This window comes from Macaca fascicularis, chromosome 5, assembly GCF_037993035.2.
Source record: "Macaca fascicularis isolate 582-1 chromosome 5, T2T-MFA8v1.1".
Classification (NCBI taxonomy): domain Eukaryota; kingdom Metazoa; phylum Chordata; class Mammalia; order Primates; family Cercopithecidae; genus Macaca; species Macaca fascicularis.
Window position 1 is genome coordinate 174,093,086 of NC_088379.1, and position 17,895 is coordinate 174,110,980.

Consider the following 17,895-nt stretch of genomic DNA (forward strand, 5'->3'; position numbering starts at 1 on the left):
CACTGTTGCAGCATTTGCAAAATGCATCAGAAAATTATATAAATGCATTTGTTTATATCTGTTTATATATGTCATACTTTTTAAAAAGGGAAATCAGCTGCTCTAGATATGAGCTATTAAAAAATAACCAAAACATGGAAAAACTGACCAGTAATAACTACTGAAGCCATATAATCTTGATGGTATGGAAGTGAGGGGAAGGGTGGGCAAAGTTGGGAAGGGTAAGCAAAAATCAGCCACAAAGGAATAAAACACAACACACATGTGCATATGCATGCATACACACACACACAGAGTCTAGAGAGATCAACTGATCCACCCGTCCATCCATCCATCCAACAGTGCATTAAAACATCCACGTTTTAATAATGGGCATAATAATCTTTCCTAGCATTACTTTTTTTTTTTTTCTTTTTGAGTCAAGAGTCTCGTTCTGTTGCCCAGGCGAGAGTACAGTGGCACGATCATGGCTCACTGCAGCCTCGACCGACCGGATTCAAGCGTTCCTCCCTCCTCAGCTTCTCAAGTTGCTGAGACAGCAGGCGCAAGCCACCATGCCCAGCTAATTTTTTGTTTTTGATAGAGATGGGGTTTCGCTATGTTGCCCAGGCTGGTCTCAAATTCCTGAGCTCAAGCAATCCTTCCGCCTCAGCCACCCAAAGTTCTGAGACTATAGGCGTGAGCTACCATGCCTGGTCTCCTTAATTTTTAAAAATTAGGACCGTGCTACAAAAGGGAAAGCACATCTAGTTTCCTTACAGAAAGTCTTAGGGGTCTAAGTCTTCAGTATTATGCTAAATAAATAACTAAATTGAATTTTTTTTAAATTACTTGAGCTATTATTTTCCCCAATCACAGGGAGGAGGCAGAGAAGGAAAGAAGGAAGGGAGGGATGCAGGGAGGGAAAGAGAAAAGGGAGGAAGGTAGGAAGAAGGGGAGGAAGGGAGGGAGGAAGGAAGGAAGGGAGGGAGGAAGGAATGCAGGGAGAGATGGGGGGGAGGGACAATGAAATTGGTCACAGACGTCTACCATGCTATAATGAATTCTGCTGGCTGGATATCTTATCACAGGATAAGAGAACAGGAAGAGATACTATAGATAATGTTGCTCACCATTTCCTTTTACAGATGAGGCCCAGAGAAGCTGACTGACTCAACCAGTCTCACACTACAGTTGTAAAACCAGAACTATCTTCTGTAGTCACTAATTTATGAACAGCTTGGGTATCTGAAGTTTAAGCCAGCTGTTTGAAACAGAGCAAAATGTTCTATGGTATTAACATATAAGTGTTGATTAATTAAATTACCAGACTACATACACACCAATAGTCTGTTTCGTTTGGTTGTTTCTTTGTTTTAGAGACAAGGTCTCATTCTGTCACCCAGGCTGGAGTGCAGTGACAAGATCACAGCTCTCTGCAGCCTCAAACTCCGGGGCTCAAGCGATCCTCCAGCCTCAGCCTCCCGAGGAGCTCGGACTACAGGTACATGCCACCACGCCCAGCTAATTTAAAAAAAAAAAAAATTTTTAGAAGGGGGGTAGGGGTCCCACTATGTTGCTCAGGCTGGTCTCATCCTGGCCACAACTGATCCTCCCACCTTGGCCTCCCAAAGCACTGGGATTACAGATGTGAGCCAATCCACTTGCCCCAGAGTTTATTTTACAATATAACTGTGATATGGTATTAAAAGTTCTAATTTCTAGAAAGAGAGAAAACTGAAGATACTAATGTTTATTGAGCATGTACTAGGTCTTGGGCATTTGAGATTCCTTATCTTATGTAATCCTCACAAACTTGGAGAGCAGCTCTTCATCATTCTACAAAGAAATTAGGTAAGGAAGTAACTTGCCCAAGAGAAACACAGATAACAAGGAACAGAGGAAGTTCTGCCTGATAATAAATCTCCTGCTTTTCCTATTATCAGACACTTTCTGTCCAGCAGGAATCACAGAGCACACAAAAAGGAACATTCTGAGGAAGAAATTAATTCCTCTGCATTGCCCCTGAACACTTTTGAAAAGTTCTGTATTCTCTGGCATCTCTCCTGTGCTTAATGAATCCTGTTTTCTATATGCTGTGCTCATTCATACTGCCCTCAGCAAGGGTAACCTTATGGCCCTGTTTGCCCCAGACAATCCCGACTTACTCCTGTTGACTCTGCAAAATTATCAACAACATCCTTTTCACTCTCAAAAACGTCCCAGGGTAGAGGATAAACTACATGGTCACTCTGCCTAAACCCCTCACTACAGCTTCCCCCATCCAGGTTTGCCTGACCTCAAAGAAGCTCAGGTACCTGCCTTCCCACTCTTTCAAAGCATAATAAATGTCCTGTCCATCAAAGCAGGGGTTCTCACGTCAGTAAAAACTGAGAAAAGAAAAGAAATATGGTTAGGTAATTCTAAACATGCTTCTAAAGTGCAGGACATTTTAATATGCAGACAATCTCTGATTATTGGAATTTCAAGCAGTGTAACAACTTTATATGAAGATAATATTCCGGCAGAACGGAGGCTGATAATTTTATGCAGATGAGATCTATCAAGCAAACCAGCCCCATTTAGACGTTGATCCAAAGTCGGGCTCCCTAAACTGTCCTTGCTTTTCTGCTCTACCTCACTTCTAAATCTAACAGTTCATCTGAAGGCTCCTGTGGCAGGCACGGTGTGGGCTTCTAAGGGAACATTAAAGGCAGATTACTGGTGTCAATGGACAAACGTGAGAGCCACATGTCACCTCAATGCACCAAGATCAAATCCAGGTGCCAATCTGAGTTTGTTCTAAATATTCAATATCAAAGTTGGCTTTTGCTAGGGTAATTATTTTTTAAATTTCAGGCCTACAAAAGAACTCAGATATCAGAAAAGCCTCATTTTATAAAAGAGAAAACTAAGTCCTACACTAGCCTAAAATCACATAGCCAAGACTAGAAAGCAGGTCTCCTCATTCTTTCCACCATATAGGCGATTCTCAGCTTCCATACATCATATAGTTTCATGCTTCATACATGGAGACCCAATACTTTTCTGCTGCCAGATCTGAACTTTCTTGGAACAGCTGCTATGTAAACATTTCAAGCTGTCACACTTTGGGGCCTTTAACCAACACTTCAGCTCCAGCAACATCACAGGCTTTGTACAACAGTGTTAACACTTTCAGTGTCTTCTTAATATTTCAGACTTGTTTTACAAAAATGAGTAGAAAAAAGAAAAATAAAAGTACTACTACTAGTACAGTTAAGACAGGAATGAAAATAATAAAAGCTACCAAAAATGGCAAAAATATTTAGCCTCATAGACTGCAACTGTGGCAGAAAAAAGTATATGAAATGCTGAAAAATAATTCATCACTATGCATAAAACACAAGTTTAATAATGGGGAAAAACTGTTCAAAGATTTTGAAAAAAAATTGAAATAATAAAGATTAGTAAACTAAATGTCACTTTGCATAAGGTGGGCAAATGAAAACTTAAGGTTTGAAATTTAGTTTTATTATATAATGTTCTATGTGTTTAATGTTTTTAAAAACTTTTGAAGTTTTTTAAGGATATTTAAAAACTAAGCAGTTACATAATTAGGAATGTAAGAATATTGTTTAGTTCTACAAGAATTGAATCTCCTTATAACATATCTAATGTTCAACCTTTCAACATTACTGCTCACGTTTCCAGGAACCTTATACAAATGCTAGGGATATTTGTATCCCACACTGATGCTCTCACTTACATTGCTACTGTATTATTTTGAGTGTACTTCACATAAATTAAAACTAGATTTGAAGCATCCTATAGCTAACTTTAGCTTCCTTTCTGTATAAATGTTCATTGCCTAGGACCACTCATTACATATTAAAATAATGAAAATTCACTCCTGTTCATTCATTCCTGAATTGATAAGCAGTGAAACTACAGTGTTTCAAAAGGATTTTTTCTGGCAAAAATAATAATAATAATGATAATAATAATTTCTTTAATCCTTAAGGAATTTATTTCCTTAGGCTGACAAAAATGTTCAACATTGACAGCCCTTGCCTTTCTGCACTATGTAACTTAAAAATTCATTTGCACATCCTCCTACTGCTCACTTTTTTCATGTTTCACAACGCAAATAATCTACTATTTAACTGCTCTGTCAGCTATCTGAAATGGCACCTCCATTCCCTTCCCAGCTACCCCGAAAGAGCCCACTCACACATCTATCTTTAAAATGGCTGTGTTTACAGCCAACCATATGTCACCATTCATGAAGCAACTGCTACCATCCTCTTGACTAGGCATTGGCAGACAGATACGTGACAAAAGGATTGCAGAGCCACAAAAAAGGGTGCCTGGGGCTCTGAATTTTTCTTTTCAAGGTTACTACCTTCAGAAGAAACTAAAAATTAAAAATTTTTAAAGAGCAGAAGATACATGTACTCTTTATAATAAAAGCTTTGGGAGGATGAGGGAGTTGAAGTTTCTAAATGAGGGAGCCTTACCAGCAAGGCAGCCTCCAAGCATAATATTTCTATCATATGTACACCTCACTATACTATGTTGCTATGTAAATGAGTCTTGCCAGCTATCTGAGTTCCTCACTATCCATACTATGTCGCTATGTGTAATATTTCTATCACAAGTACATCTCACTATAATATTTGTGCTAGGTTGCTACAGTATTGTGGATCCTCAGGAAGCATCCTGCCACAGCATGAATTACAGTCATTTGCCTTTTGACCTTAAAATTTTTAAGTCTTTTTACATATTGTCTTGGGTTTGCTTAAACCACATTAAGCAATCTACTAGAGAGGGGACAGATTAATAAATGGGGTGAGCGTCTGACCAGAGAGGAAAAAAGCAGGCATTCTTCCCAATAGAGTGAGTTAAGGAATGGAGGTGTGCAAAGGAGAGCTGGGGGCTCGTGGAATGCTGAGAAAAGACCACAGGCAACAGAAAAGGGCAGGGGCTTGAACTGACATACTGCACCTACCCACACGCCTTTTTTGAGCCTCTGATTTTATTCTTTTCCTTTTCTGAGACCAGAGACTAATTATGGGACAAGACAAAGCATTCTGAGAAGACAACCCAGAGAAGCAGTTTTAGGAAGGCAATGGAGTAGGACTGCTTTCCTGCTCCCCCTGCCTGTTGACTGTCTCCCCACTGCGCCTCTTTCAGCCACTTGGAAAGTACAGACCACAGTTGCAGGACAGGGCAGTGCAAGGTGCTGCAAGGCAGAGAAGTTAACAGTCAACACAGGTTCTATAGCAGCTGATACAAAAGCCAGGGATGAAGTGCTAAAGTCAGAGAGCCAGCGCAGAGGTGGAACTTTTCAAAAGAACCTCAAGAACAAGAAGGACCTCCAGCTAAAGTAAAACTAGATTTTATCTCTTTCCTCCCTTTCCCTCAGATTTTCCTTTTCCCTGCCCAGCCAGCAATAACAGAATAATCATTTCTCTCCTTCAGTCACCCAAGAGAAATATAAATAAATAAATAAGGACTGGAGCAATAGTGATAATAAATGAAGGAAACTGGGAGAGGAGGGGGTTCAGGGTTGCCAAAGAGGTCTGCATCAGGCTACTTTTCACACGTAGGAAACCAAAATAACTGAGTTCATGTCTGTATTTTATGTAGCTCTACATCCAAACACTACATCCACTTTATAATCTTTTCTATATCTTTTCAATAACTTTAGTTCTCATCATCCCAAATGGAAATGACATTAAATATACAGTTAAGAATCCCTAGAGAGATTGGTATTCGCTTCACTCACTTATTCACTCATTTATTCAACAAACCTCTTGTGAGTGTGTACTCTGTGCCAGACACTACAAAGGACTCTGAAAAGTCAAAGATGAACCAAACCCAGCCCCATCACCACCACCATTCCTACAACCACTCTGCATAGAGCTTAGGTCCCTGTGGCTCCATATCTTTGAGCTGAAGAAATGAAGCCCAGAGAAACCCCACAGTCGGCTGATGGCAGTGTCGGAATCAGAGGCCACAACTTCTAACCTCCAAACCACACTCTTCCCCATACATCAAGCTAAGGAGAGTCTGCTTTCCTGGTTCACTGTCATTGTAAAGGAGCTTTATTTGTCCTCTTTTTGTCAAAACAAAACAGGAAGCAAGGACAGTGAGGAAAGAATAAGCTCTGCCAGTTGCAACTGAGAAGAGATTCCCCTGCTAAAAGCAACACCAGGGAAAATGTTTGTCACCTAAGTCAAGTGCAGGTAAGGGAAGGAAGCATTTGGGATCAGAAATTGGACAAGTTATTTAAAGTCTTTCCGCCACCCCTCCTACATCCATGAAATAAGAGTAATAATGTATAGTGAGCCGTAAACACGCCAACTGCACTCCAACCTGGGCAGGAGTGAGACCGTCTCAAAAAAAAAAAGAACACATAATACCTTCTTATAGACCAATGTGAGTAGATATGGAAGCTATCTGAGTTTGTTTTTTTGTTTTTTTGTTTTTTTGAGACGGAGTCTCGCTCTGTCGCCCAGGCTGGAGTGCAGTGGCACGGTCTCGGCTCACTGCAACCTCCGCCTCCCAGGTTCACGCCATTCTCCTGCCTCAGCCTCCTGAGTACCTGGGACTATAGAAGCTATCCAAGTTTTATCATTAAATTTAAAACTTCAAATTGCAGAACTGCATATACAATGTGATTCCATTTCTATTCAATTTTTTGTCTGAAAGAAAACACAAAAAACCTCCAACAGTGGTTACCCCTAGAGATTAGGAACAAAGGAATAGAGATTGGAAGCCTTGATTTTCTCCTGTACATCATCTTCTACTATCACATTTCTTACCATTGCATGTATTATTTTTAATTTTTAAAACAGAAAGAAAATACTGCAAGTATTTTTCTTATGAGTATTTTTAAACAGAAAGAAAAATACTATGAGAAAAATACTATGAAGAAAAATTCTATGAGTGAAAATACTATGAGAAAAATACTATGAAAAATTCAGGGAGTGGCACACATAATCAGTACACTTTTCTAAATGTATATTATACATCAATAAAGAGTCTTTTCAAAAACTGGAGTAGGTCTATGTGCTTAAACATGAAAAAATTTCATAGATATAGTAAACAAACCAGCAAATCATTAAATATCCAGATCATGAAATTCTAGTTCTGCAAAAAATCAAGAAACTATATGCATACACATATAAATGTACATGAAAAGATCTGCAAGTATATACACACTTAATAACATACTCTTCTACATTGTTGAATATTTTTTACAACCAGAATACTTTTACATACACTTTGAAATCTACATTCTTTTTCATTTCTAAAATGATAACACTTAGGCTGGGCGCCGCGCCTCACGCCTGTAATCCCAACACTTTGGGGGGCTAAGGTGGGCGGATCACTTGAGGTCAGGAGTTGGAGACCAGCCTGGCCAACATGGCAAAACCCCACCTCTACTAAAAGTACAAAAATTAGCCAGGTGTGGTGGCAGGCGCCTGTAATCCCAGCTACTCCAGAGGCTGAGGTGGGAGAATCGCTTGAATCCGGGAGGCAGAGGTTGCAGTGAGCTGAGATCTCACCGTCACCCTCCAGCCTGGGGACAGGGTGAGACTCCATCTCAAAAAATAAATAAATGATAACACTTGACCCCAGAAAGCTGTTGTGAGGTTTACATGATTATGGTTACATGACACTTTATGTGATATAAGAAAGAATCATTATATCTTTAAAAAATTATCAATTAGTATGCACCACAGACTCCCTTTCCCATACCTGCTTTCTACCCCGTTCAAGATCTCATCGCTGAGCCTTACCATTAAGCGTAGCTCAGGAATGAAGTAAAGGTCAGGGACGGGGCAGACATGAAGCCCGGAGTAAGGATCATCATATTTTATTTTATGATGGATAAAATAAGACGTCAAGAATGCAACAAACATGGTTTAGCCAAAACAAACAAACAAAACCCACCTTTTCCATTTCAATTCAATCATTCTGAAACACACAGAAACATTTCCCTCACCCAAACCACCATATTAAATGTCTTGCTTGGGTCTGGTATGAGTTAATACACATCCTCTTCCCCATCTGTGCGGAGACAACAGTTCCTCTATCAGTCAGTGTTTGTAGTGAACCTTACACACCAGGGGAGCATGTCCCACCCACACTTGATATTCTTTGACCATGCACCTAATCCAAGGACCACAAACTACAAACAAGAACCCCATCATAAATAGAGACCTATTCTATTATCTTATCCCAGCCCCTGGTACTTCACTATATGCTGCCTTATTTGTTGTTTCTTGTGTGTTACCTCCCCCAAATGTAAACTTTTTCAACAGAAACATGCATTAATGTCATCTTTGACCTAGTATAGATTATCGAACAAAACTGGATCTGAAAGAAGCTCTGTACAGGTGCTTGTTCACAGACAGATGTCAAAGATGTCCCACAGCACAGTTCACAGCTGGCAGTTGCTTTCCACACCAAACCTGGAGCAACTCAATTGTCCTAACTTCCTTCAGTTCTTTCTGCCAATGCCATTCCTTGGAATAAAGCCTAGGATGCCTTATTAGGGTGCTACTTAGTCCTGGAAAGCACCAAGTAAGGATCTGTATCTGGTTTGTCCATCATTACCTATCCCTTGAGTAATGCCTTAGGTACTACTGAGTCCTGGAAAGCAGCCTCTCCAGACTCCAGTTACAGATCAATCCAACTTGTCAGAGATAAGAAAGTAGTAGTTTTCCCCCCTCAATATTTCCTTCATTTCATCCAGAACTTTCTGTGCATCTGGTATATTGTCACATAAACTTCAACTTCCTTATAACATGCCTATTTTACAAAATTATGCCAGGCAATGTGGGTAGCTGAGAGGGTAGGCAGGGGCCGAACAACTTCTCAAGGGTATTCCACAGCAGATCACAGAAGGCTGGACCACTGCCAGTTTCTGGGGAAACCAGGACTGAAGGGATTGGCAGTGGACTGAGAGGCCACTCAAGGGGCTGACCTTTAGGAGTATGTCTATAGTCAGAGTACAAGTCGGCTAGGGCTACCACATCCAAGCGCACAGACTGGGTGGCTTAAACAACAAAAATGTATTTCCTCACAGTTCTGGAGGCTGGAAGTCCAAGATCATGGTGTCAGTGGGGTTGGCTTCCTTTGAAGGCAACTCTCCTTGGTTGGTAAGTGGCATCTCCTCCGTGTGTCTTCACATAGTCTTCCCTGTGTGTCTGCATCATCATCTCCTCTTCTCAGAAGAACTCCAGTCTTAGTGGATTAGGGCCCATGCATGTGACCTCATTTTACCCGAACCCTCTCTTTAAAGGTCCTATCCCTGAATATCACCACCTTGTGAGGAACCAGGAGTTAGAACTTCAACCTAGCAAAGTGGGGGGACATAATTCAGACCCTAACAGTCAGCAATAGAGAAAGAGGGAGAAAGGAGGTATGACTGTGCTATGGAGAAATGAAAGCAGACTCAGCCTTTACAGGGGAAATAAATTTCATCCGTGTTCCCTCATATCTAGAATTCCCTACCTTTCTTTCCTGGTCTCTCCATTCTTTGACACGAGCTCCAATCCCGTATCTGTTCTGAAGCCCTGCTAATCGTCTCAGTCCCAATGGTCCCTCTTGCTTATCCCAAATACAGAGCACTTCCTATCTATCCTACCCATCTGGCCCTTCACCCTACGTGGCCCTTGGGGCAGTTCTTGATGCCTTCCACATTATCGAATACGAGGCCTCATCTTACACCATCCCTGTGGCTTGCCTAGTTCACACTTACCTTCTGTCAGTTCTTCCTAGGAGGCATACCCCTTCCTGTGTAGGTCAGTGCCTTTGAAATATTCTTCCCCTCTGCCTCTTCCCTGCCAACCCCCATTCCCTAATTAATATCATTTCACCCTTAAGATCTCAGCTCAGATGCCTCTTCCTCAGGAAGCTTTTGAAGATCACACACACAATTCACACTAAATGCAGGTCTTTCTTCTATCCTCTCCCCTAGCTTTGTGTCTTAGAACTTATTTAATTACACGCCTGCATTGTTATTATTTTATTAATGTGTCTCTCCCACAAGATGGACCACACATTCAAAAGCTAAGAATCTATATCTGGTTTGTCTACCATTACCTATCCAGCAGCTAGTGTAGTGCCTGGTACCTAACGAGTGCTTAAGAAGTATTTATTAAATAAAGCAACAAATAAAGTATAAATTAGTATAAATCAGGTGGTCTGATGTGATCTATTTTTTGGATGAATATATTTGCTGTGAAGTACAGGCATCATGAAATCATTAAGTAATGATACCTAAAGAGAAACATGCACAGATATTAAGAGAACTTAATGTTAAGAGATATTAAGAGAACTTTAGAGATTTTTTTTTTTTTTTTTTTTTTTGAGACGGAGTCTCGCTCTGTCGCCCAGGCTGGAGTGCAGTGGCGCGATCTCCGCTCACTGCAAGGTCCGCCGCCACCCGGGTTCACGCCATTCTCCTGCCTCAGCCTCCCAAGAAGCTGGGACTACAGGTGCCCGCCACCAAGCCCGGCTAATTTTTTTGTATTTGTAGTAGAGACAGGGTTTCACCATGTTGGCCAGGGTGGTCTGGAATTCCTGACCTCAAGTGATCCACCTACCTCCTCAGCCTCCCAAAGAGCTGGGATTACAGGCGTGAGCCACCACATAAGAGAATATCTATGCATGTGTCTGTTTAGATATCATTACTTAATGATTCCTTAAATCACTGGAACTGCACATAGAAGGCAGAAACTATTAAGTCTAAATTCTATAGGGGAACTACTTAAAAACCATGCTTTCCTTATCTAATTTATATACATGCATTTTAACTTCTGCAGCTGTATTTCTTAGGCCATTGACTGGTATCAGCAGTGTCCCTCTCCCTATGGCTCATTCCACTGCTTGACTTTGGCCTAAAACCAACAGGAATTCTTTACTTAGAGGTAAAAAACTGACAGATTCCCATGGTGACTCCAACCCCGCACTCTTTCCTTTTCTCCTTCAAATTAGGCAGGAAACACTAAAATTTTGGGAACAAGATATGCGTCACACATTGGAAATGTTCAAATCTGTTGATAACATTCAATATACTTCGGCTAAATGCATGAGGAGGCCACATGGTCACAGTCTAATGGAACACAGAACATAACTAATAAACTGAAGCAACATTCCACGTTATCACTTTCAGCTTTGCACAACATATGGAAACAGGCTCACTGCACCGCTTGGTTGTGTCAGAACACTTAAGGGAGGAGGATGCACATTTGGGATTTATTACAGGCACTCACCTAAGAGAAGTGTCCAAAGAAGTGCCTTACAATATCCACGTTACAGAATTCTCACTCTTAAAAGGAGTCTTTTTTAGAAATGTATTTATCTTTCAGATGTTTGAACTATACGTATGGCCCTGACTGTTCTGTATATTTGAAAGCAAAAGGTAGTAGTAACTTATTGAGAAACCTTTTTTTAAAAAGGGGTGGGGGGCAGGGGACAGGGGAGGGGCAACAGGGGAGGGGTCTTGCTATGTTGTCTAGGCTAGACTTGAACTCCTGGGCTCAAGTGATCCTCCCGCCCCAGCCTCTGGAGTAGCTAGGACTACAGATGCAAGTAGCTAGAGACTAGAGGTGAATACCATAGTACCTGGCTCGAAAAACTATTTTCAACTAGAAAAAAGGCTGTTCTTTTTCTAAGTATTGCATCAATTGCATCAACTCAGACTACTGAATAGGTTTGTTTTTGTCCTCCATCCTCCCCCAGCAAAGTAACAGACATATTTCCTGTTCCATCCACCTCAACTATTTTGTCCCAGTTATAAGGCTCAAGTTTTGTTGAGTTTCTTGGTAAGTAATTTTTCTCATGCTAAAGAAGAAACATGAAGTAAATTAGGAAAAGCATATAAACCAGAAAAACAATACTAACATCATCAAAATCTCCAAATAATTTACCTAAGAAGTTCAATTTTGGGAGCTTAGCAGTTCAGATAAATGAGAATTACATAGTCAATTTCCATGTTAGCAAGAAAACTTAAAATTCAAAAGACATTGAGTGTTTGAGCCTCTCCTTAAATTCCTCTTTATCGATGATCAAACATTTAATGCATTCCTCACAATAGGTAAGGCAGTGTCAACAACTAAGATACAGTATTCTGGGAAGCCATGCCTTCCCTAGTCTAATTAACAGGGAAACAAAACCTTTCCAAAGATGCAAATCTACCCCTTTATTAAGCTAAACAGACCTATATCAGGTGTCTCAGAAATTATCAACTTGATCACTGGTTCTGGGATTAAAATATTCAAGTCTAAATAAGTAAATTCCATAAAATAAAGGAAATCTAAGAAAAGCACTGTAAGCTGATCACTTTCACAACATGTGGGTTCCAAATAAGGAAAGAAAACCTCCCTAGCCCAAAGTTCTCACTATCTTTAAATAAATAAATATGTCAAAAGAAACCTGACAGCCTTAATGAAACTGTTTTCCGATCAGGTTTTCTAGTGATTAAAATGGTCTCTATACTTTACATCTAGTGATGTAAATACTTCCTATCATTTACAAAAGATGAGCTTGAGAAAGAAGTAGGAAAACTATTCTGTTAAAACTGCCTGGTATCCACATCTGTGAATTATGGGATCTAACGCCATCCTAATGGGCAGTTCCTGTGTTAAATGAAAGAAGTCACTTTTGAGTGCTTACTGGGGACATTTGAAAAAAATATTCTCATCTAGATTAACTGTTCTTTAAAAGCAGATTTTACCAGTTTGGCCAATAATTTAGAATTCCTTCTTCTTACAGAAATGGAGTTGTTTTAATTACTGATGCTCTTGATTACTTTTTATTTTTGCAAAAATTAGAAAAGCACATTTTATCACGAATCCATCACCTGCAACATAATTTATATTTATATTTATTAGAAATTTATATTTATTAGAAATACCTATATTTGTAGGTATATTTATTAGAAATACCTATATTTCTAATAAATACCTATATTTCTAATAAATATAGATTATTAATATATATATTTCTAATAGATACAGAAATTGTGTGACAGTTGTGGTAGCTGTCCAAATAATTAGCTTCATCTAAAATTATTTCAGCCCAAACTCAAATCCCAAGAAAAATCATTTTGATGAAATACTTCATTTCATTCACTATAAAGCTAGATGTTTTAGTGTAGTCCTAAGTGACATTTTGTTGCTACAGCAACGAAACTCCGCTACCTGTAGCCATGATTTGTTAAGAATTCCACCAACGAGTAAATTCTGTGCTGTGTATTCATAAAACCAATAGAATGATTCTAAGCAACATAAAAATTAAGGCTTGATTTCCTATTTATGATTTACCCACACACATATTTACAACATATATACACATATGTACTACATACATGTAATTATGATTCTCAGCCCCATCAACAGAAAATACCAAATTTCCATTTTAAAATGGGCACAGAACAAAAGCTGGTTTAGATTTCATTCACTAATTGCTACTTGTTTCCCAAAATTTATCTTAAAAGATAACAGAGACTATCTAGAGATAATTTTCAAAACAATAAAATTTATTATTTATATCCAATCTCATTCCAAGATGGGGGAAAAAATATTCAGAGGTATAGTCTGTCTGTTCCAGTATGTGTGGTTTCCTAAGCAATGAGTTGACTTGGAAAACACCAAGCTAAAGAATAAAGAAAAAATGTGGACATCACCACCTTTATTCACCAAACTACCTTTGTAGGCTACTTACCCTCACTGGGGGGCTCCAGGCTTGCACCCGAGGCTGCTGTCCACCCTGGGAGCTCTGCAGATCTTTTGAGCTACAATTAGCCACAGTGCTGCTCTGAGACCTTAATGCATTTGTGCAGTTGGTCCCACTTCCCCCACCAGGACCAGGTTTCCAAGGCCTCTGCTTGATGCCATCCAGAAGTCTGACCAGCAAGATGTTACTGGGAAGCTCCTCGACACCCGAGCCAACGAGAGTCCTGCACTCGGGACATCTGAGTTCATTTCGAGAACCTACGATCCCCAGCAAACATCGCTTGCAAAACGTATGCTGGCAAGGCAAGACCTTCGCAGAAGCATCAAGGCGCTCTAGACACACAGGACACTCCAAAAGATCCAACAAGGCTGATTCATCCATCTTTATCTACTTTACTGAGAAAAAAGCTTCAGAAATGTTCATAGTAGTGTGCATCCCTTAAAATGACTCATGTAACATCCATTTCAGACTTTGCTCTAGAGTCATGGGGAAAAAGGGGGAAAAGAGAATATGAGTGTTGTTATCTAGGGAAAAAGCTCACAAAGGAGCCAAGAATCAAAAAGTACCCAAAAGTACACTATTCCCTGTCTGAATAGTGTAGCTTTGCTTTGGCATGTGGGTTCCTAAACTCCAAAGTCAACAACTGAAAACAAAATAGGCTTTCTAAACAACGCAAAATTAACCCCTAAAGATATCCAGGGGTTCACTGGGCAAAACAGACACAGAGTATTATACATAATTCCTGCAGAAGGATTTATGAAATGCAATAAGGAATATAATTTCTTAAGCTCTGAAAGTGATATCAGCTGCCTTAATAAAGTCTTCAACTCATAAGAGAAGCTGACAGAGACCATTCAAAGTTTCCTCTACCTGAAATTTACTTTTAAATCCAACTAAATTCCCTTTTTTAAGCCAGTTTAGAGTTTAAGAAACCATGCCTCATGTGATCGCTCGTGGTAAATGATCCCAATATTAAATACATATGTTTCTTCGCTGTTCTTAAAAATAGAACTGTTTAATCTTGCCCAACCAAAAAGAGCTGAAGGTTGACAATTCTAAAAGACACAGATTTGCTTGAAAGCAGCTAAAACAGAAAAGCGCCTTTCAGGGCAGTGGTTGATAACTCTGAAACACATTTCTGAACGGCCTGTCCTAATCCCATTCAGAAAATCTGGCAAAATTACCACCAAAAGAATTCGACAACGGAATGTTGACTGGAAACTGTGGGCATATGAAAATGAGGCCATTCAGGAAAAAGCAAGCCACTTACTCCGCCGCTCTCCCCCCCACCGCCAAAATAAATGTAAATGTGAATGCCCAAGAGAAAGGGGGTAAAAAGATTTGGCTGGTAGCATTAACAGCTGTTCTTGACAAAGTCGGAGCGGGGGAGTCCCAGGGCTGCGCCCCCGCTCCCACTGCGCCGAGCACAGGTACTCCCGAGCCCGCAGGGAGGCGCGGCGGCCGTTCGCCGCAGACACACCCCGGGGCCAGGTGTCGGCGGCACCCGGCAGGAGCCGGTCCCTGCCTGGGGCTCTCACCCTACAGCCTCCCTCATCTCCGCTCCCCTTTAGGTCAGGCCGGGGACACAAATCCCCCTTACACGACTGCGGGAAGTTTTCAAGGACTTATAAATAAATGCGCAGGCTTAAGTTGCGAAACTCAGCCCCACAGAGTGCCACGGGGAAGCAGCTTTCTAGCCCAGCCAAGATAAGGCGACAGTCCCCAGAGAGACCGCGCCATCCGGGAAGCAGGGGGTGCTGGGCTGCGCCCGGGGAGACCGCGGCACGGAGCCCTGGCAGCTTCCTGCCCGGAGAAGGCAGAGGCCGCGGGCTGCTCCGCTTCCGCAGGTCCTGATTCCCGGCCCAGGGGTACCCGAGGGCGAGGAGAGAGAAACCGACCCAGGGCGGGGATGGGGAAACGCCGAGACCACCGCCTTTTCCGCAGCTAGGGGTCCGCCAACGCTGGGTGCCCGCCGGCCCCGCGCCGGCCGCGCGCCCTACCTCGCGCCTCGGCTCCTCCTCTTTGTTCGCGGCCCCGCAGCAGCGGCGGCGGCTGATGCAGATGCGGCCCCGCCGCGCTCGCCGCTCGCAGTGTCTCTGACGCCGCGGCGGCACCGGGAGACTCCTCTCTGCTGCCCCCCTCACGCGCGCACACACACCACGCCGCCGCTGCCGCCTCCCACTTTCCCAGCCAAGGAGGGCGGAGGAAGAGGAGGAGGCCGGGCCGCAGCCGGCGCCCGGGGCGCAAGGGGGCGGCCCCGCGCCACAGCGCCTTCCCCCGGAGCGGGCGCGGCACCTCCCGGAGCCGCCCGCCGCGGCGCCGGCCTCCCGCGCTGAGGTGACCAGCGCCCCGTACCCCGCCGGAGCCCGGGGGCGGGATGGGTGCGGCAGCCTGAGGGGGCGCTGCGAGAGCGGAGAGACTGGGGAGCGGGGCCCTCAGGGGGCAACGAGGGTAAGGCTCGGGGACGGACGCCGTCTCCCACAGGAGAACGCGCCTGAAAAATGGAGCCACCGGAGTGGGAGGCGGCGGGAGTGGAGGCTGAGGGAAGCAGGAAGGAGCCCCGGGGCAGAGTCCCGCCGCGTCCTCCTCCCCCCGGCACGGCTGGGCGCCCGGGACGGACTCTTCCTCCCCGGGCTGGGCGAGTCGCGGCGCGGGAGGGGCTGGGTCCGCGGAGGCGGCGGGAGCAGTCCTGGCGGGAACCGATCCCGCTGCACTTTGCGTCTGGTTGCCCACCCTGGACACTTACTTGGTAGAGTCGGTGCGAAGTGTTGCCCTTTAGGGCCGAGAGCGGCGTGGTGAATCGATGAGGACAGTGCCGCGTCCACCTGCCCGCACCCAGCCATCAGTCACCCCAGGACCGAAACTGGAGCCAGCCTGGAGGACCGCTGACCCCAAAGCCCAAGGCTAGGAAAAAGGTAGTATGGGCTTCCAACCCAGCCGCGGGGGCTCTGTTATCCCTGCCCTAAGTGGGGAGAATTGAGTCTGACCTCAGGTGGGCTGGCACCGTAAAGCACGCTGAGAGACGCCTCTTTTATCTGAGCCTGGGCGGCTGCCATCATCGTCGCAGTAATCTTTGTTTTGGTTGCCCCAGGCACACACCTGTAAACCGAAGTGGAGTTTTGAAAAACATCTTGTCCATAGGTTTTGAGGTTTTTCCGTCTCGATTTAGTGGAGAAACAAGTTAAAATTTTGTCACTGATCTAAAGTAGACATTATTGTATTTGCATTTACCATCAATTTACAAAAAGTTATCCCAAATACCCTTCCTCAAAGGTGGGCAGAAACTAGATGGTTATAAGAAGAAAGGGTTACAATAGATGCAAGAAATCTCTGCCCGGCCACCAACTAGGTTTATGATTTAGAGAGGAGTCTCAGTTTATCCTCTAGTCTCCAGCTAGGGCCACAGCTGAACCATTCAAGACATAAGGATCACATAAGCATGAAAAAATTATAACAGCTAACAATGATCACTCACTGTACACCAGGCACTGTGCTGAACATTTTTCATGCATCAGTTCAATTCTCACAGCAACCCTCTATGTCATCTTTTCTCAGCCTTGTTCTAAATAGATTCATATGCTGAGAGTCATAATGTATGAACACCAAAAATCATAGCCCACTTCCTCTTCCATTAGAAGTGAGCAAATGCACGGGTATTTGGGCATTTGAGCTGAGAAAGACTACGGAAGGAATGAATGGAATGGCGAATTTCTAGTCCAGTTTGCAAACTGAAAGTGACTACTTAGTTCTGCATGTGGAGCTGGGCAGATGGATGAAGATGAGGCTGACCAGAAGATTACAGTCAATAAACAGATAAGGATTCTTTGCAGTTATTAGAACTGAAGCTCAAATGGGTTCATTTTCCCCTGGTCACACAGTAGGTAATGTTGAACCAAGACTCGGTCCCAGCTCTCTGGATTCCAAGTCCAGTTCTCTTTCCACCATTCCAAGGCCCTGTCTTTTGCACATCACCGTCATATCCCCACCCCAGGCAAAGCGAAGCACAGTGTCTCTTCCCAAGGGAAAGAAGAAACTGTTAATCATGTAATTACTCGAAAGCAAGGGAAAATTTTTATTGTATTCTTATTTTGGTTTGGTGTTTGATTTTAGAGAGAGCAGCACACAAGGTCGTAGGTAGAATTGTGCAGCTCTTGAAACTCCTGGCAAAAAAAAAAATCA

At 42.8% G+C, this 17,895-nt stretch overlaps 1 protein-coding gene and 1 long non-coding RNA gene across 9 annotated transcripts in view; one reads left to right on the plus strand and one right to left on the minus strand.

Moving 5' to 3' along the window:
• The window catches only part of SH3RF1 (SH3 domain containing ring finger 1), a 178,717-nt gene extending 161,926 nt beyond the window's left edge, over window positions 1–16,791 (minus strand). For 6 of the 7 annotated variants that reach the window (XR_012435211.1, XR_012435210.1, XR_006698372.2 and 3 more), the window contains exons 1-2: window positions 15,717–15,846; window positions 13,705–14,192 (exon numbers count right to left, since the gene is read on the minus strand). Coding sequence is in view for 3 of the 7 variants with exons in the window: in XM_045393047.2 (XP_045248982.2) it covers window positions 13,705–14,097 (393 nt within the window). In the remaining 4 variants the exon portion in view is untranslated. Of the gene's footprint in view, window positions 1–13,704; window positions 14,193–15,716; window positions 15,847–16,462 lie in introns of those variants that run through there. The other variant, XM_045393046.3, reaches the window with a different exon arrangement.
• LOC135971039 (uncharacterized) overlaps window positions 15,996–17,895 on the plus strand; it is a 66,569-nt gene continuing 64,669 nt past the window's right edge. For both annotated transcript variants that reach the window (XR_010587071.1, XR_010587072.1), the window contains exon 1: window positions 15,996–16,631. This is a non-coding gene — a long non-coding RNA (uncharacterized lncRNA). The remainder of the gene's footprint in view (window positions 16,632–17,895) is intronic.